The 21,118-nt window shown below is 45.1% G+C and overlaps 1 protein-coding gene across 1 annotated transcript in view; it reads right to left on the bottom strand.

The window, feature by feature from the left end:
• LOC124719008 overlaps positions 1-21,118 on the bottom strand; it is a 138,263-nt gene that overhangs the window by 95,967 nt on the left and 21,178 nt on the right. The window contains exon 3 of the mRNA XM_047244677.1: positions 3,053-3,254. Coding sequence (XP_047100633.1) covers positions 3,053-3,254 — 202 coding nt within the window. The remainder of the gene's footprint in view (positions 1-3,052; positions 3,255-21,118) is intronic.

Below are 21,118 nucleotides of genomic sequence, written 5' to 3'. Positions count from 1 at the left end.
ATAGTTGTGAGATGGCGAGCCGCTAAGGGCTGCTCGTACACTGCTGCTTGTACACTGTACGAGCAGCCCTTAGCGGCTCGCCATCTCACAACTATTCATGACGTCGCCTTTCCGGCTTAGATCTTTTTTAATATGTGACTTGTAAGTACTGCATCTTTTCCAGTCAGTACAAACTTTAATTTAATTTTATTAATGTATCATATACCTAATATGTTTTAGAACAGTTAGTTTAATTCTGAAGACGACGCTCATAGTAGCGTCGAAACCTGGTCAATTTTGACTTAATATTTGTGACCAAGGGCTTATTTGTTCTAATATAATTCTGACACGGTCACTGAACCTTAGCAGCTATGTTCAAAGTTTATCAATTAGTTAAACCAAGGTAACATTTCATTATGGGAAAGGTAAAATAACTTACAGAAATGTTTGATACAGCACTCAGTGCAGCATATCATCAAGTTTTATTTACAAATGTTCTATGTGGCTACCTTTTGTTACAAGACAAACAACTCATCTGTAATCAGCTGCCTGCCAAATCCTATGAAGGAAGCCTTGATGTATGATGGCAACTGCTTGTGTTATCCTCTGTCACAGCTCACTGGTGTTTCCCAGATGTGGAGGAACAAACACTCTTGTTTTTAATCTAACCCCACACACACAGAAGACCACTGCCATTAAATCACGTTACTGTGGGGGCCAGCATATTGTTCCACCATGTCCAATCCAAGTCAGCACATTCCTATGGAGATACACGACGACAGCTTCATGATTATAATTTGGTTGCATGCCATCTTGCTGGAAAATAAAGTCTGTGTCCATACCCTGCTGTAGTTGAGACAATAGATGATGATCAAACATGTCCAGATACAATGCTTCAGTTACAGTTGACTCGGCAAAACAGAAATGATCGTAAATCTCGTTACAGGTTAGACCGCAAAAAACATTTACCTTCGATGAATGCAATTTGATTACATGATACGATTTCTGTTCACCACATATCCAAAGAATATGTCGCTTCACTTTACAGCAGGTATAGAAGGTGGTTTCATCACTGAAAATAATTTTATTAAGAAAATCATCTTCAGTTAGGTTCCTGTTAAATATTTCTGCACAAAACTGAACTATTTTTTCTTCATCACTTTCTCTTAAAGATTCTCACGTGATACACTGAAAGCTTTGGATCAAGGCAACCAGGTGGATGCAGCGTTTCCTGAATTCCGAACAGCATTTGATTCAGTACCACACCTACATTTGTCAAAAGTACGATCCTATGGGGTATCAAATGAAATTTGTGACTGGATTGAGGACTTTTTCGTAGGAAGAACACAGTATGTTATCTCAGATGGAGAGTCATTGCCAGATGTATAATTAACATCGGGTGTGCCGCAGGGAAGTGTTGGGAACCTTGCTGTATGTTGTATATTAATGACCTTGCATACAATATTAATAGTAAAATCAGGGTTTCTGCAAACGATGCAGCTATCTGCAATGAAGTACTATCTGAAAGTAACTTCAAAATATTGATTTCAGCATGGTGCAGATTGGGAACTTGCACTAAATGTTCAGGAATGCAAAATTTTCCACTTCACAAATCAAAAAAATGTAGTATCAATGAGTCACTGTTGGAATTGGCCAACTAGTACAAATACCTAGGTGTAACACTTTGTAACGATACGAAATGAAATGGTCACATAGGTTCAGTCATGGATAAACAGGTGGTAGACTTCACTTTATTGGTAGAATACTGGGGAAGAGCAGTCAGTCTACAAAAGAAATTGCTCACAAATCTCTCGTGGAACCAGTTCTAGAATATTGATGAACTGTATGGGATCTGTGCCACATAGGACTAACAGGGGATAGTGAACGTACACAGAGACTGGCAACACGTATAGTCACAGGTTTGTTTAATCCATGAGTGAATGTCACAGAGATTATGAAGAAACTGAAATGGCAGACTCTTGAAGACAGACATAAAAATTATCCTGAGAAAATCTATTAATAAAGTTCCAAGAACTAGCTTTAAATGATTACTCTAGGGATATACTACAACCCCCTACGTATTGCTCACACAGGGATTGTGAGAATAAGATTAGAAAAATTACTGCACACACAGAGGCATTCAAACTATCATCTTTCCATGCCCCATGCATGAATGGAACAGAAGAAACCCCAGTAACTAGTAAAACGGGACGTATCCTCTTCCATGCACCTCACAGTGGTTTGCACAGTACACATGAGATTTAAATGTAGACATAGATGTGGCAACAGTTCCAATTCATAGGGTTTGAAAGACAAGCTCTCCCGTAACACCTTCTCCACTGCAACTCTAAGCACATTCAATTCTAAGCAGGCACATGTCACCGATTTACCCATACTATGAATGTAAAACTGCTGAACTTGTTCAACTGCTGTGTCAGAGGTTGCTGGCCGATCCTGACCCGGCATCCTGCGTGAAACAATTGTACTGATTAATAATAGTTTGTCTTTGAGGTGGTGGGTGGATTGTGTCCGAGCTGTAGCAGCAGATTTGGATTCATGAAGCCATAAACAACACCATGCATGCTCTACGCCATTATGTGACTTTGTCATCACTGAATAATTCTTTCACACATGCCACCTAGGGTGAATGTTGGGAACTGAAAGTGTTAGGTGGCAATAGAACTTTAAGATATGCTGCATTCAGTGCTCTATCAAACATTTCTGTGAGTTACTTACCCTTTTCACATTTAAGATTATTTTTATTTAATTAATTTATAAGCATCCTGTACCTAAAAAATATTTTAGTTCAAGAATTGCTTTTACTTGTATCCCATATAATGATCATCATTTCATGCATAAATAGTAATAATAGTAACAGAAATAGTAATAGTAGTATTAATCGTAGTAGTAGTAGTAGTAGTAGTAGTAGTAACAACAATAATAAAGTTTTCCAGAGCTGCTTTTTGTTAACAAAATGTATTTCTTGATGGTATTGTATTCAAATAGCTGTTACTTCCTGCATTGTACTTATTCTACACCAGAGTACGCGACATAGGTGAGAAAGAAGACTTACCGAGTAACTCAGTTTCTGCGTGGCACCAATCTGCAGGTTGGTCAGCTGTCGGCAGTTGGTGTAGAGCGCGCGGAAGACGCTCGACTTGGCTCCCCGCTGGATGAGCACCGTACGCAGGTTGGGCGCATTGTAGAGCGTCTGCACCGCCTCCCGATCCGTTTTGTCGCCCCTTCGAGTGGCGGAGTGGCTGCAGCACCAGCTCCTGCGACAATGACACACTGCAGACTCCACTTCCACACTGTATCTACGGCACATCAACTAGAGACACTCAGCAGATTCGGTCAAACAGTTAGTAACTGAGTTTCCAAGTAGCATGCTATTAACATCACCTATGTGCATCACCTAAAACTCGCACTGAAAATATTGTGGAAACAAAGTGCTACTGCTGTGTGGTTTTCACACAACGTATTGGTAGTCTGGAGCTCACATTGTTACCCAAACAACAGATTGTAATAATACTTAGAGTATTTTTTATGCAAACATACACTTTTTTTTAATGGAGCAATGCCTATTAACATTAACCAACTAAAAGAAGGGTAAATTAGAATGTCAGCGGTGTTTGCCACAGGATTCTAGTGTGAGTCATCTACGAGATACTGTATTTTGAAAAGTTCCCACTCTGATACTTGTACAATGCCTGTGGTAGCACAAATTAAAGAACGACAAAGTGCATACATTAGTTATGTGGATTCTGACCAGTGACATGACGACTGACCATCACAGGTTGAGTTCAAAATGACTACCAGCAGTGCCAATATATGCTTTCAGTCTGGTATGGAACGACTGGTGCACACATGCTAGTATTTCAGCGGAGATATCCGAGCAGTCTGCAGTAATACTTCATTACGTATCATCGAGTGTAGTTGGTACATCCTTCTAGACAGCTTCTTTCAGCTTTCCCCATAGAAAAAAGCCTATAGGCATCAAATACAGGGAACAGACCTGGAAAGGTACAGGCTCTCTGCATCCAATACAACAATTTGGAAACAATTTTTGAAGACATGCTGTAGTGCTTCATGCACTACCATCTGGACAGCCAACATGTTGTACCACATGTTCCTCCTAGTCTGCAGAGGAACATCCTCTAGCCTATGTGGAAGATGCTCTGTTAAGAGGCTGCGATAGTTGTGCGCATCTAGTGTTCTGTCGAGGAAAAGCGGACCTATTAGCTGATGCTTCACTATCCCACTCCACAGTTTTACACTCCATGGGCACTAATTATCCACCTGACAAAATCAATGGGGATTGTCAACAGTCCAACAGCGCATGTTTTCACAGTTTACCTGGCCATGATTGGTAAATATTGCTTCATCACTAAATAAGACACACGATACAGCCAGAGTATCCTCTCTTAATACCCATCTAGAGAAGTTAACACAGTTCTCATAATCATTTCCATGCAGCTCATGATGGAGAGACGTGATAGGGACAGGACCTGTATCGATTCAGGATGCGTATGACATTTGCCTGAGTCATGCCACTTCGTCGTGCGATCACACAGGAGTTAATGTGCCAATCAAGTGCAATAGTAGCAAGGACATTAATTTCCCCCTCTTCTGTCATTGCTTGTTTCCTTCTGTTACATTTCTGGGTGTACACTAGCACTTTCACATGACAGGTTGAGGAGGTTGACAAATAATTGACAAGATGGTTGACATCTATTGGGATATCTTGTCGCATACACCATACAAGAATGAACTGCATTCCTCCTACACTCTTCATACACCATTAGCATGTCAGCTTTTTCTACATTGCTAAATCTCATTGTTCATTCGTGAGCTACTGCTTGGACTGTCACACATTGACTGACTAGCATATCGCAGTGCACTCTAAGAACACACAAGCACACTAAAAGCAAACATAACAACATTGTACCTAGTTGTAAAATGTAAGCTTTCACCACCGGAAATTTCACAGTTCATAAAATTTTCCATGCTATTATGTTGTGGTCAAATGAATTTCACTTTAAAACCCGATGTTTTGTCCCCATCTGCAGAGGACATTCTCAAGGGGTTGTCACAGAAAACCTAAATCAGGTTGGCCAGACACAGGTTTGAAGCATTGTCCTACCAAATGTGAGTCCAACATGCTAACCACCAACATGCTAACCACTGTGTCGCCTCGCTCGGTCATTCTCAAAGGGTGTCATAACTTTGTTGAATGTCCAATTCACACTCTGGCTCACTACTGACTACAGCAAAATTCCGCTTCACCGAGCTTCCATGCAGTGGTGTGACATCACCTGTACTGAATATGTTAGTGCAAATGGCTGTTGTCGACTTCTGTAATCTGCTAATGCTATCATCCCACGGTGGAAGTCTGGTACAAATCTTCCTCAGCACCGGAATCCAAATGTCATTCAATTTCATGCCCTCCTCCTTCCTATTGGACTTCGTGGGGTATTTTGCAATCTCTATGGCCTTTCTGTATAGCCTTTCATGATATCCACTTGTGGCTGATAGTACTTGAGTCCTATCAGACTGAATGTGGTGGTCTCCTGGGTGCAAGGCATGTTCTGCAACAGCTGATCTGTCGTCTCCCCTGTTCTGCAATTGCCCTTGCGCACTTCGAGTCATTTTTTGACAGTTATTTTTGTAGTACACACGTACACCTCCCAACAACTACACGTAATCCTATAAATTCCGCTTTTTCCAGCAGTTGGTGAGCATCCTTGGCTGATTTTTGGTGATCTTGTATCTTCCGTGCAGGTGTGTAGATTAGCGCAATATTCCACTTTTTCACGATTTTTTCCTATGCCGTCACTCATGTCCTTAATGAATGGCAGGAAAACTTCTGATTTCACCGGCACTTGAGAATCATTGTAATTTCTACATGGTGGTCTAAACATTCTTTTCACCTTAGTAAATGAGTAACCATTCTTGAGCAATGCACTGGTGAGATGTTTTAATTCTGCTCCAAGCAGCTCTGGTTTGCATATTTTCCTTGCTCTATCCACCAATGTTTTATGATGCCTCACTTTTGTTGTGGGTGGTTGTTCAAATTCTGGTGTAGGCAACGTGTGGCCCAAGCTACCATCTTCTTTCTTGAAAACTAGTACATCAAGAATGTTTAATCTTCCGCTTGCCACCTCCACCTCGGTAAACTCAATCTTCGCACAGGTCCTGTTCAGATGTTTGTGAAAATGATCAAGTTCCTCCCTGCCATGCTGTGACAAAACAAACATATCATCCAAGTAACGGAACCAGATAATCGGTTTCTTCTTCGCAGTTTCCAGTGCCTGCTCCTTAATTTGTTTCATAAAAAAGTTTGCTATAACCAGATTACTTCACGATAACACACACCCCTGTACGGCACACGTCACAGTGCAGAAATTGTGTCAACTCAAGAATGAGGCACTTGAGCCCTCTCACTATAGTCCTGATCTCCCCCCATGCAATTATCACTGCCTTACCAAGGCCTTGAAGCATCAACAATTCCTGTCAGATGATGATGTGCAGCAGACAGTTACAGACTCCTTTACACAGCAGGAGACAATGTTTTACCAAATGGGTATCTTCAACCTGGTGCTCAGCAAAATGATCATTTCAATGCTCTCAGAGGTTTTGTCTGATTGGTATACCAATTCTGGAGACTATATCGCATTCAAACACAAACTTTTTGGTTGCCCCTTACATGTTCATTTCACATTTCATAGCTACATTTATGTCCCTGATTAGAACAACTATTTTCCCAAGGTGGAGCACATCTAGAATTAAGAATGCTCTATGTTAATAACGTGTCTTGGCAAAGAGATGAAATGCCAGAAGAATCGAGGTGCACTAAAGTTATTTCACTGTTCAAAAACTGAGACAGAAGTAACACAACTAACTACAGCAGACTCACTCTTCTGAATGCTTCTTATCAAATCTACAGCAAAATAATTAATTAAAGGCTCCAAAATGTCTCTGATTCGATTTTATGTTTCCCTATACACCTGTACACCAAGGTTTACACAAAAATACCAAAATAAGAAAAAATACTGGCAGAAAGCTGCAAAAAGAAACGGAGATAAACCAGGGAGTATGGGGAGGTGTAGTATATCACCAAGACTGTTCAGTATCTACACTGACGACCTGTTCGGGGACCAGATGAAGAACAGAATACCTCAAGTTACGAGGGCAGTTCAATAAGTAATGCAACACATTTTTTTCTCGGCCAATTTTGGTTGAAAAAACCGGAAATTTCTTGTGGAATATTTTCAAACATTCCTGCTTCGTCTCGTATAGTTTCATTGACTTCCGACAGGTGGCAGCGCTGTTAAAATGGCGTCTGTAATGGATGTGCGTTGCAAACAACGGGCAGTGATCGAGTTTCTTTTGGCGGAAAACCAGGGCATCTCAGATATTCATAGGCGCTTGCAGAATGTCTACGGTGATCTGGCAGTGGACAAAAGCACAGTGAGTCATTGGGCAAAGCGTGTGTCATCATCGCCGCAAGGTCAAGCAAGACTGTCTGATCTCCCGCGTGCGGGCCGGCCGTGCACAGCTGTGACACCTGCAATGGCAGAGCGTGCGAACACACTCGTTCGAGATGATCGACGGACCACCATCAAACAACTCTGTGCTCAACTTGACATCTCTGTTGGTAGTGCTGTCACAATTGTTCACCAGTTGGGATATTCAAAGGTTTGTTCCCGCTGGGTCCCTCGTTGTCTAACCGAACACCATAAAGAGCAAAGGAGAACCATCTGCGCAGAATTGCTTGCTCCTCCTGTGGCTGAGGGTTTTGTGGCGGTGTTCGTAGCGACAAACACTTGGCTGTAGAAATGGCTTACAAAGTCACCGCCACACTTTTAATAGCGGGCCGACCGGTCCGCTGGAACAGTAAACAGGAAGATGAAAACCCAAACACTCTGATTAAATAAAAGTCGGTACTTATCTTTATTAACGAAGATACAGAAACACAGTAGTGAACTCCGTGTCTATAGAAATCTGTCTAGTTCGAGTCGGAGCGGCTAGGTCAGCGTCGGCTGACGACAAACAACAACTCTGCTGCGATGAACACACAACTGACTAGCAAGTACACAATTCGGTCGAGTATACAACTGAGCGGCGAATACAGAACTGTCCTAGCGCTCGCGACTCCAGCGCTTAAGAAGCCAGCAGCCAGCGGTGGCGCGCGCAGACTTGCGGCGATTTGCTGTCTCGCTGGCGCTGCTTATGCGGACGGCGTCCGGACTTTGATGCTGCCAACCTTTTGGCAGCGGGCTCGGGTGGCATTACTGGCTAGGACATAACACTCCTCCCCCCCCAAATCGCCGCACTGTCATTGAATAATGACGTGGCGAGCGTCGACGGCGGGGAAGGGGTCTGGCCGCAGGCGTAGCAGAAGAGACCGGGGCGGATTCTGTTGTCGGTGGCAGTCCCCGGTCCACAGCCCAGCATTGGCTGCGCGGGGCCCCGGGAAACACCGACTGAAAACCAAGGTCAGGGTGCACGCCTGTGACCACGGGCGCAGCTTCTGGTACTGGACGCAACGGGGCGTCGGGACCCACGAAGAGAGGCAGCGTCTCCTGACGCTGCGTCGGCGGCTGCTGAGAGGGCGCCGGACAAGGCGCTGCGGTGTCAGACTCCTTGGGGGTGCCCAAGGAAAGCGGCTGCAGGACAGGCTGCACAGCCACCGGTTGGGAAGGCGGCCCGGCTGAGGGGTCGACGTCCATCAGCTCCGAAGGCGGTGGCGACTGAAGAGGGACCGCAGGCGCCGGAGCGACCACCTGGGGCGCTCCCGAATGAAGCTGCGCAGGAGGCATCAACGGGACGGGCTGTCGGCGTGGTAGCGGCGACGGCTGCTGCTGCTGCTGCTGCCCTGGGGGCGGCAGCGAAGTTGGAAGGCGCGGCTGGAACCCGCCGCGGACCAAATCTGTGGACAAAGAACGAGCGGCAGAATCCGGGCGGCCAGCGCGGCGCAACTGGTTCTGATGCCTCCTGTGCACCCCAGTAGCACCTTGAACAGTATAAAAACCGCGACCCTGGACACTGATCACGGTACCACGTTCCCAACGACGGCGACCGTGATAAACTCTGAAAAAAACGGCGTCGTCGTGCTGAAAACGCGTGCGATGCTCAGAAGCGGCGGATCGATCCGGGGGGTGCAACAACCGTAGTAGGGTGCGATGACGACGGCCGTGGAGAAGCTCCGCAGGCGAAGGGCCGTCGCGTGGCGTGGTCCGGTACGATGACAGGAACGTGATGAGGGCCTGCTGACGAGAGTGCGTAGCACGAAGGCGGTCCATATGATCCTTGAATGTGCGTACAAAACGTTCCGCTGCACCATTCGATTGAGGGTGGAACGGCGGAGTAAGAACATGGCGAATGCCATTGGCAGAACAAAAACGTTCAAATTCAGCAGAGGTAAATTGTGGACCATTGTCAGACACTAAAACTTCTGGAAGACCCTCAATACAAAAAATTGAAGTCAACACCTGTATAGTTTGTGCAGACGTTGTAGACTGCATGGGCACAACAAACGGAAAATTACTAAATGCATCTATCACGATGAGCCAACGAGAATTCCAATATGGACCAGCGAAATCAATATGTACTCGCTGCCAGGGACCGGCAGGGCGTGCCCACTCAAAATAGCATTGAGGCGGAGCAGCTTGGTGTTCGGCACACGTCGAACAATCTGTAGACATCTGCGTAATTTGCTTATCAATGCCGATCCATGTACAATGACGGCGGGCAAGCTGCTTGGTGCGGACCACTCCCCAATGACCTTGATGCAACAAGTCGAGGACCTTGGATTGGAGCACTTGGGGAACCACTACACGAAGCTGGTCATTCTCGGTGCGTAACAGCAAAACTCCGTGCGAAACAGACAACAGATGACGTTGCGGATAATAGCGACGAACCACAGGATCCGATATGTCCTTTGCCTTGGACGGCCAACCACGTTGAACAAAACGTAATAGTAAACTCAGATGAGGATCCATAGCTGTCTCACGTGCCACCTGACGATAATCAATCGGAAAATCCCGGAGGGATTGATGCTCATCGGCGTCAATCTGATGGCAAGAGTCGTCAGAGGAATTGAAGACATCATCCGCAGCAATCGGCAATCTAGAAAGCGCGTCAGCGTTTGCATGCTGAGCTGTAGGGCGATACAGTATCTCATACTGGTATTGTGATAACAAAAGAGCCCAATGTTGTAGTCTCTGAGCTGTCCGCTGAGGAACTGGTTTAGACGGATGAAACAGTGACGTCAGGGGCTTGTGATCTGTTACTAAATAGAATGGTCTACCATAGAGGTAGTGATGGAATTTTGTGACACCGAACACAATAGCCAACGCTTCCTTGTCCAATTGGCTATAATTACACTGAGCTTTGTTTAGCAATTTAGATGCGAACGCAATAGGACGTTCGGTGTTACCGACTCGGTGAGACAACACAGCACCGAGGCCGAAAGAAGAGGCATCACAAGCTAACACCAGAGGCTTGTTAGGGTCGTAATGGACCAGACAACGATCATTCAATAAAGCCTCTTTAAGCTGCTGAAAGGCTGATTGGCAATCAGCTGACCACACAAACGGAACATTCTTACGACGGAGACGATGCAGCAATCTGTGATGCATTAGGTATAAACCTAATATAATACGTCAATTTGCCAAGAACTGCTTGCAATTCATGCAGATTGCGAGGGGCGGGCAAATCACGAATAGCTGCTAAATGTGACTGTGAGGGATGAATGCCTTGAGCATTAATAACATGTCCCAGATACTCCAGCTCCGTAAGGAAAAATGAACATTTATCTATGTTGCAACGTAGGCCTGCCTGAGACAACACTTTAAACAAACACTCCAAATTACGGAAATGTTCAGCAGGCGTCCGACCGGACACAACAATATCGTCTAAATAGTTGCAACACGATGGCACATTAGCCAGAAGTTGTGACAAAAAACGCTGAAAAACAGCTTGAGCTGACGCACAACCAAAAGGCAAACGCAGAAAACGGAACAATCCCAATGACGTGTTTATGACAAAATACTGTTGTGATTGCTCGTCGAGGGGCAATTGCAAATATGCTTCACGGAGATCAATTTTGGAAAAGAAACGAGCTTCCCCTAACTTATCCATCAGCTCGTCCGGTCTAGGCAAAGGAAAAGAATCAATGACAGTCTGAGGATTAACTGTCGACTTAAAATCAGCACACAAACGTAACTTGCCAGACGGTTTCTTTATAATAACTAAAGGAGAAGCCCACTGGCTCGCTGAAACGGGTTGAATAACACCGTTGTTTTGCCAACGACGAAGTTCATCTTCTACTGGTGCCCGGAGGGCGTGAGGCACTGGACGAGCACGACAAAATCGAGGCTGAGCATTATCTTTTAACGTAATATGAGCGGCAAAGTTCGCAGCACAACCTAGTTCGTCTTTAAATATGTCACTGTATCGTTTACACAAATCGGTTATGCTGTCTTGAGGAACAACAACAGAATTAAGTTGCAACACATTGTCTTGGATAGACAGGCCAAACAAGTCAAAACAGTCTAATCCGAAAATGTTTACACTGTCTGTAGCACGGAGCACTGTGAATGAAACTGTTTTTGTATTGCCACGGAATGTGGCTGGCACGCTACATACACCTAACACAGGAATTCGTTCTCCACTATAAGTAGCCAAAGAATGTTTTGCCGCTGAAAGTTTAGGGCGGCCGATAGCCGCATACGTAGCACTATTTATGAGAGTCACAGACGCACCAGTGTCTAATTGAAAATTGAAGGTCTTATCCTGGATGCGTAGCTTCACAAATAGTTTATTACACTGTCTCTGGATCGGTGCAGTGGAGGCGGAAGACACAAAATCAGCGCGTTTAGCGCGTGTTCGCTGCTTACGACAACTCGTGGCTTGGGCGGGTGGAACAACAATGCCCGCTTCACTTGCAGTCTGTACATCACTTTTTACAGCGTTTGAATTACGCTTGGGTCGCATAGCAGACGGCTGGGTGGGTGGCTTGTTGCGAACAAGTTTATTACCCACACGAACCGTGGATGAGTCTTTAAACGCAACCTTCTGGGCGGGCTGGCTTTGAAGAACATGAATATCCATGGGCTGGGCAGCACTAGAATTGTTCTTGCGTTTACGCAAACAAACAGTCTGGATGTGTCCTTTCCTTTGACAAAAGTGACAAACCGCGTTTCTTAACGGGCAACGTTCACGAGGATGAGCAAGAACACACTTAGGGCAAGACTTAACTCTATAATTTTGCACACGCGGCTGACGAATGTGTTTAACATGACGCGGCCGGCTAGTGTTTACAGTCGGACTCTGCTGGTGGGGCCGCGGGCGTGACATAACTTGTTTAGCACAGGCAATTTGAGAAATACATGGTTGATCTAACTCACACTCAGCATAGTCAAAAGTATCTTGGGCTTCAATGATGTTCATCACAGTCTCTAAGGACGGGTCAGGCAACTTTAAGATAGCAGCACGAATACGAGAATCTGCAATGTTTTGAGTAATAGCGTCTCGTAACATGACATCACTGTAGGAAGCTCCACACACACAATTAAATCGGCACTGACGGGTGAGGCCCCGTAAATCTGTTAACCACTGTTTATGAGATTGATGTGGCAGTTTCTTTAATCTGAAGAACTTGAATCTGGCTGCTGCCACATGAACTCGCGACTCGAAATACTCAGCAAGCTTGTTAACAACAACGTCATAGTCTAAAGCTTCTGGCTGGGATTCCGGGAACAACTTACAAAGTAGTCGATAGACTTCCACGCCTGCAGTGGAAATTAAATAAAGCTGCCGCTCAGTACCTGTGATTTTGTAGACTGACATGTGCGCCTGCAACTGCGCGAAATATTCTCGCCATTCTTCTCTGGATTCATCAAAAGCCCGGAACTGTGGTGCTGCCTGTGCTTGTTCGTTTTGTGTTGGAGGATTAGCCGCTTGTTTGGCGATTGCTTCCACCAGACTTTGTACTTGCTGACTCTGTAACAAGATCAACTGTTGTAATTCGGCAGACATAGTGAACACAAATTAAACCAGCCCCCATAATTCTATCGCTACAATTTGGAAAACCAGAAACAAGTTGAACCAGCCCTGCACACGAGTTCGGAAGTCCTCGTCGCCAGTTTTGTGGCGGTATTCGTAGCGACAAACACTTGGCTGTAGAAATGGCTTACGAAGTCACCGCCACACTTTTAATAGTGGGCCGACCGGTCCGCTGGAACAGTGAACAGAAAGATGAAAACCCAAACACTCTGATTAAATAAAAGTCGGTACTTATCTTTATTAACGAAGATACAGAAACACAGTAGTGAACTCGGTGTCTACAGAAATCTGTCTAGTTCGAGTCGGAGCGGCTAGGTCAGCGTCGGCTGACGACAAACAACAACTCTGCTGTGATGAACACACAACTGACTAGCAAGTACACAATTTGATCGAGTATACAACTGAGCGGCGAATACAGAACTGTCCTAGCGCTCGCGACTCCAGCGCTTAAGAAGCCAGAAGCCAGCGGTGGCGCGCGCAGACTTGCGGCGATTTGCTGTCTCGCTGGCGCTGCTTATGCGGACGGCGTCCGGACTTTGATGCTGCCAACCTTTTGGCAGCGGGCTCGGGTAGCATTACTGGCTAGGACATAACAGAGGGTGACAATTTCTTGTCAAAGATTGTTACAGGCGATGAAACATGGGTTCATCACTTCGAACCTGAAACAAAACGGCAATCAATGGAGTGGCGCCACACCCACTCCCCTACCAAGAAAAAGTTTAAAGCCATACCCTCAGCCGGTAAAGTCATGGTTACAGTCTTCTGGGACGCTGAAGGGGTTATTCTGTTCGATGTCCTTCCCCATGGTCAAACGATCAACTCTGAAGTGTATTGTGCTACTCTTCAGAAATTGAATAAACGACTTCAGCGTGTTCGTAGGCACGAACTTCTCCTTCTTCATGACAACGCAAGACCTCACACAAGTCTTCACACCCGAGAGGAGCTCACAAAACTTCAGTGGACTGTTCTTCCTCATGCACCCTACAGCCCCGATCTCGCACCGTCGGATTTCCATATGTTTGGCCCAATGAAGGACGCAATCGGTGGGAGGCACTACGCGGATGATGAAGAAGTTATTGATGCAGTACGACGTTGGCTCCGACATCGACCAGTGGAATGGTACCGTGCAGGCATACAGGCTCTCATTTCAAGGTGGCGTAAGGCCGTAGCATTGAATGGAGATTACGTTGAAAAATAGTGTTGTGTAGCTAGAAGATTGGGGAATAACCTGGTGTATTTCAATGCTGAATAAAACAACCCCTGTTTCAGAAAAAAAATGTGTTGCATTACTTATTGAACTGCCCTCGTACAAGAACTGGGCCAGGCAAATTTCTAAATACAATGCTTTTTGTCAATGACCAGGTAATGATACAGGACAGTGAAGACAATTACAAGTAGTGATACAGAGATTAAACAATTGCCATAGCGAGAATGATTTGTGGAACAATTAAGATACAATGTCATACAGGTTGTGCATAGCACTGAACACACTGACTGGACAATAGTAATACAGGTTACAGAATAGGCCAAGCACTCATTTGCGATCACTTAAATAATACTGTTTCTTTGGTTGCTCACCAGAGGTCGTCAGTGGCCAACTCGGGTGGCCTCTATAAGTGGGCCTCTGAACTGTATGGACACGTCACCTCTGAAATCACAGACATCTTGAATGGAGCTACATCACTCATCCCTTCTACGGGGATGGGAAAACCACATACATACATAAAAACACCAGGCACAGAAAAATATATGGCACCAAAAAATACATAGTACAGAAAACTGCACGGTACAGAAAAAAGCACTGGTACTGTGGAAGAGAAGCACTGATCTCACAAGACACTGAGATTACGAGTCACAGAAAATGCCGATGATGGCGCTGACATCCATTTCATTGCCCAGCGGTGGCAGCCGCTGCAGCACGAGGTGGGCAGGCACCAGCAAGTAGGGGCGAAAGTGGTGAGGGGGCAGGCTGGTGCACCGTGTCCCGCCCCACTCCCTCCCTTTCCTGAGAGACCGTAGGGTAGGTCCGCGGACGGCAGCTCTATAGCGATATCCTCGTCGAGGTCAGCAGTCTGTGCCAGACGTGTCAGTGAGGGTGACAGATATGATGGACAGCCAGGACCCAGCAAAGAGGGCAGCGACGGCTGCGGTATCAGGTGCAGTGACAGCAGTCGAGGAGTGGGGGGAGGCAGGAACCCCAGGCAGCGACCCCCGCTGTGAGATACAAACAGGCATTGGCGGCAGCAAGAGTAGCACGGGAGGCGTCGCGCCCTCCGGAACATATCCCACTGTGTGGGGCCACAGCTGGTCGAAGTGATCGGACACCTGCCCATCGGGAATGCGGACGACACACAGGTGCCGGCTCGTCAATGCCAGCGTACGGGGTGTCGGATGCACCGTGTGACGGAGGGTCCGTAGTTGGAAGCCGTGTAGCAGCTCCACTGGGCTCTTGTCCCGCATCGGAGGGAAAAGGTACGAACTCAAAAAAAGAATGCCCTAAAGCAGCTTTAGGGGACCTGTCAAATATATACGAGGGCCGTTCAGAAAGTAACCTCCGGTTGATTTAAAAAAATACACCAAGTTAAATAAAAATATTTTAATATATACATCTTACAACTACATCTTTGCACTATTTTTCTACATAGTCTCCATAGCGATTGAGGCACTTATCGTATCTCTTCACAAGCTTTGAAATTCCTTCTGCATAAAAATCACCCGCTTGTGCCTGGAGCCAGCCTGTGACCGCATCTTTGAGCTCTTCGTCCTCATCAAACCGCTGTGACCCGAGCCATTTCTTCAAATGCATGAAGAGGTGATAATCACTTGGCGCCAGGTCTGGGCTGTAAGGTGGATGGTTGATAACGTCCCACTTGAAGGACTCAAGAAGGGCCGTTGTTCTGCGAGCAGAGTGAGGACAGGCGTTATCGTGCAAAAAAACGATACCGGAAGTCAGCATACCACGGCGTTTGTTCTGTATAGCCCGTCGTAACTTTTTTATTGTTTCACAGTACACGTCTTGATTAATGGTCATACCACGTTCCATGAATTCAACCAACAACACCCCTTTGGCATCCCAAAACACCGTTGCCATCAGTTTTCTGGCAGAAAAATCTTGCGAGGCTTTTCTTGGTTTGGTAGGCGAATTTGAATGTGCCCACATCTTTGATTGTTCTTTTGTCTCAGGGTTCACGTACTTAATCCAGGTTTCATCACCGGTCATGATTCTGTTTAACAATGGTTCTCCTTCGTCCTCATAACGTGACAGAAAGTCTAATGCAGAGGCCATTCTTTGAGTTTTGTGGTGGTCGGTAAGAATTTTGGGCCCCCATCGTGCACAGAACTTACGGTAACCCAATCTTGCTGTCACTATCTCGTACAAGAGAGTCTTAGAAATCTGTGGAAAACCAGTAGACAACTCCGACATTGAGAAACGTCGATTTTCACGAACTTTTGCATCAACTGTCTGAACGAGTTCGTCAGTCACCAATGATGGTCTACCACTCCTCTCTTCATCATGAACGTTTTCTCGTCCACTTTTAAATAAACGTACCCATCCACGGACAACTCCTTCACTCATAACTCTTGGTCCGTACACGGCACAAAGCTCACGATGAATAGCTGCTGCAGAATATCCTTTGGCTGTAAAAAACCTTATGACAGCACGCACTTCACATTTGGCGGGGTTTTCTATTGCAGCACACATTTCAAACTGCCACAAAAACTAAACTAGCGCAGGTACGACGTTCACTCGACCACTGACGGCTTGATGCCGACTGACCTGTTGAGTGCGTGAACGCACAGATGGCGTCGCTACTCCCCCCACAACCCGCACTGTGACCAATCGGAGGTTACTTTCTGAACCGCCCTCGTACTTCAGCACCTGATTTTTAAATGTCCGAACCACGTGTTCAGCCTCACTATTGGATTGAGGGCGAAATGGGGGCGCTGTGAGATGGTGAAAAGCACTAGCCTGACAAAAAGATGCAAATTCTTAAGAAGCAAACTGGGAGCCACTATCGGTAAGCACAGCATGTCCCTCAACTGCAAAAATCTTAGACAGGGCAGAAATAGTGGCCACCACGAATGTGGACGGAGAATGCGCCATACAGGTACATTGGTGTGCACTACGTAGAGTCAATACTAATTCAGGAATGGCCCGTCAAAATCAACATTTAGACACTCCCACAGGCACTACGGTGTCAGCCAAGTGGAAAAGGACGCCTGCAGGGCTGCCTGTTGCTGAACACAGTGAGAGCAAAAATGCCGCTTAATATATTCCCGTGTATACATGGCAGCTCCGTTATGCTCTGGGGCTCATTTACACGGGCACGCAGTGGAGTTTGTGCTCGGCATCACGATGGTTACAGACCGTGTACAACCCTTCATAACCACGATGTTTCCCGACGGCAGTGGCATTCTTCAGCAAGATAATCAGCCCTGTCTTAAAGCCAGAAGTGTGATAGAGGGGTTCGAGAATCACAATAGTGAGTTCCAATTGATTTGTCAGCCTCCTAACTCAGATATGGACCCGACTGAACACATTTGGGATATGACTGAACATAGCATCAGAACTCATCATCCCCTCCCTGGAACTTATGGGAATTCTGTGGCTTGCGTGTGATGATATGGCACCAACTCCTTCCAGTGACCTACCAAAACCTCACTGTTTCTATATCGAGATGAGTCACCACTATTATCCGTGTGAAAGGTGGACATACCAGCTATTACGTAGGTGATCATAATGCTCTGGCTGATCAGTTTATCTATCACAGACTGTGCATTAATCGTGACACTGTGTGCTGTGTCAAAACGCACGGGTTATGTTCGCCCTTACTAGTGCTGAGCATCCTACACGATAACTCAGTAACACCACCTGGGGCTTACTGTAAATATACATGTACGATGTATTAAGAAAAAAAATATATGTTGTAGATGAGCTACAAACGTCTAAGAAAAAACAGGTGGTGAGCCCACGCGACTTCAGCGATCCAACAACTCATCTTCGCTGGATCCGGAGATGCTGCCTGATTGACGCGCAGCAGCCGGTCACTGTCGTAGAGAACCGACAGCAGCAATGAATAATTAATTAATTGTCAAAAGTTGACGTGGCGCTACGTGTTTGTTCATTTTAAATGGTTCCTATGGTATGACAAAGAGTTAGTTCCCATGTCGACCTCTTACCGACTAAGTGGATATATCGGTGTGCGTCTAGGTCAGATAGTAGAGCGACGTACTGCGTGGTGCAGTGAGGCACCGCAGCTGGCGGTTAAGGCTTGGGAGAGGGAAAGGAGTTTGGACTGGTAACACCAGTATTTTAATTTGGGTACACATCACGAATGCAGCGTGGCTATTTAGTCTATTAGGCCCCTGCTCATATATGTGGCGGTGACGGTTGTTTCCTCGCAAAGCTGAATAACGGAATACACAGAGATTCTGTGGGATTTTTCTGAATAGTGACTGGTGATACACCGGTTTTGGTGACTTTAGGTGCACGACCTATCAATTGATTGTCGTCTTGTGGACAGTTTCAGTCATAAAGTTTGCTGTGGTAAATCCAGCATGAGCCTGGTTAGAGAGAGAAGTACATTTGTAGGTGCAGAGTTTTTGGGAATCGGTGGAACCGATCTCCTGTCTGTGTTGTACTATTAGTGGTTGCGGCTCGCCCCGAGGTAATTGGGTTGTTAGCCGTTTTGTTGAAGTGGTTTGGTAGTGGTTGGTGTGTGGGTGTCGAGAATGGAAAGTCTGAGACACATATTCGTTCTTGTTGTTCAAATACCACTATCTTACAGCAGACTTAGAATTGGCTCGTATAAATACGAACTGTTTCACTATATTGTGATAAGAGTGCACTAGTAGTTGAGAGGATAAGTGATGAGAAAATAAAGGAACCATTTTACAAGCAGCACACAGCTAAACAAAAAACAAGTGGCCGAGTTCAAGTAGGGAACTTAGGGGGCCACATACTGTCAACGCCTGAAGACGTTCAGAATTGTTTTAAATTGTCACTTAAGGTTAGATTTAAAGTGTCGGTGGCACTTAGAGTTTTTGTTTAATTTTTTTATTACTGAATTTCCGTGTTGTGGGGTGTAGTCTTTGATGGCACTCACTCACTTATGTGAATGAATTTGTGTTGAAATACCTAGAGAAAATAAATTCAAGTTCCTTGGGTTAACATAAACCTTATGTGTATTTAATTAGTATCTGGTGTGTGTATGTATATTTTATGAGAAAAGAAAAGGTTGAATTCCACAGATCTTAATACCACATTGCAGGACACAAGTATACGCTGGTATTTGTAAGTTTCCCTAACCACGATAAACCTACAGAGGGTAGATATTCTACAAAGTTAAAACTATTTCATTGATGGAAAGTGTAAGTAAATGCAAGCAGAATTGAAGCTGTTGTAATTTATTATGGAAAGGCCAACAATTACACCAAGGGCAAAGATTAGTAAATCTGTGAAGTGCGTGACACCGTATTATTTACATAGCAATGCTGGGCTAAGTGGAAAAAGATTTAGTGGTAGCATAAACTATTTCAATTCTTATCGATGTTGCTGAAAGCGTCTCAATACAAACTAGTCAAACACGACAGTATATGGAATAGGAATTTTGTAAGTAATTAAAAGAGTTACGATTCTTTTCCAGATATAATGTACTGTGTTGTGAGAATTTTGTTGTGTGGGAGAACAATTGCAAGCTAGTTTGGGCATTTATCTCAACATAATATAAACAGGTACTGTATTTAAAGAGATTTGATGCTTTGATTTGACCAGTAGCTTAGATAACGAGAGTTGTTATCTAAATCGGCCTATCTTGTAATTACTGCTTGATATTGGTGATTATTGTCATCAGAATGTTTGGATATGTCTATTCGTGGTGTAATCGTGTCATTGTTCAATCTCGACGTTGTGTAAAGTAAGGGTGCTGTCTTTCAGAATTCGATATTCGAGGCAGCTGCACAGTCATCGGTTGAGGTTGCCGCTGTAGTAATTATACTACGGATGATCTGTCTTCGATTTGTTCCTTGAGAGTGCGATTACGGTACTAGCTAGACTTAGAGTAGGCGCCACGCACTCCACTACGACTGGAATCTTCTAAAATCAGATAGCGATCTGCAGTTATAACATCAACTGTGAAATTAGAAAACTGTACCTAATTAAAGCTGTAATGGTCGATTGGTTCACCCAAGTATTTTGCAAGGCAGGAAGCCATACATTAGCGGTATAGTGACATTGGTACAGTACGATCCATTGTCATCATAAGTTCGATATTGGGGACCGCCAGTGGGCGCGTTACAACTGAAGTCGCTGCAGAGGCGAAGCTTACCTGTCAGCTTCTTAAAGGTGACCTGTGGTGTAGCCCGTTCACTGGAAGAAATATGCCAAATGACAGAGCGACATCAAACAGTCTAATTTGGCCTTGACAGAGTCGTGCAACATGACAGGCATCTGCTGCACTTGAAATAACAAATCAGGGCAGGCGGAATCTTTGATGATAATGTGGGCCTGAAAACAAGTAGCACAACCGAGCCCAACGGAAAAACAGATGCAAACTCGGAGCAGAGGGGCTCCAGTTGTTGGTCCGGAACTTGATCTGACACTTAATTTACCTTATTGGCAATGGAGAAATCTATAGCGTTAAACACATTTAACCCGAATACATCTGCAGTATGGGAATGATCCACAACAAGGAAGGTGAGAGGGCAAACAACAGATCTGAAAGAGTATAGAACAAAGAACTGACCTAGGATCAGAATCTGCTGTTTGTTATAGTAAACAAATTTCCATGAAACCTGTGTGAGGATAGGGGAGCCCAAGTCCACGTATGTTTGTGTATTTACGAAAGTCACTACGGATCCTGAGTCCACCTGCATTTTTAGCAGTTTATTAAACACTTGCAAGTCAATAAAAATTTTTTTCGGGAAACAGTCATTGTAGAGATACAGTTTATGTCCATCAGTACTACAAGGATGAGTTACACACTCGTGTCACATGAAGAAATACAGGCAAGCCAGAAGGCTATCGTGCAGCTGCTGTTGTGACATGACCTGTTGCTGCTGTGGCTGT

Source organism: Schistocerca piceifrons, chromosome 10 (genome assembly GCF_021461385.2).
Source record: "Schistocerca piceifrons isolate TAMUIC-IGC-003096 chromosome 10, iqSchPice1.1, whole genome shotgun sequence".
Classification (NCBI taxonomy): Eukaryota; Metazoa; Arthropoda; class Insecta; order Orthoptera; family Acrididae; genus Schistocerca; species Schistocerca piceifrons.
Note: the sequence above shows the minus strand (reverse complement) of the source record. Positions and strands in the feature narration are given on the sequence as shown.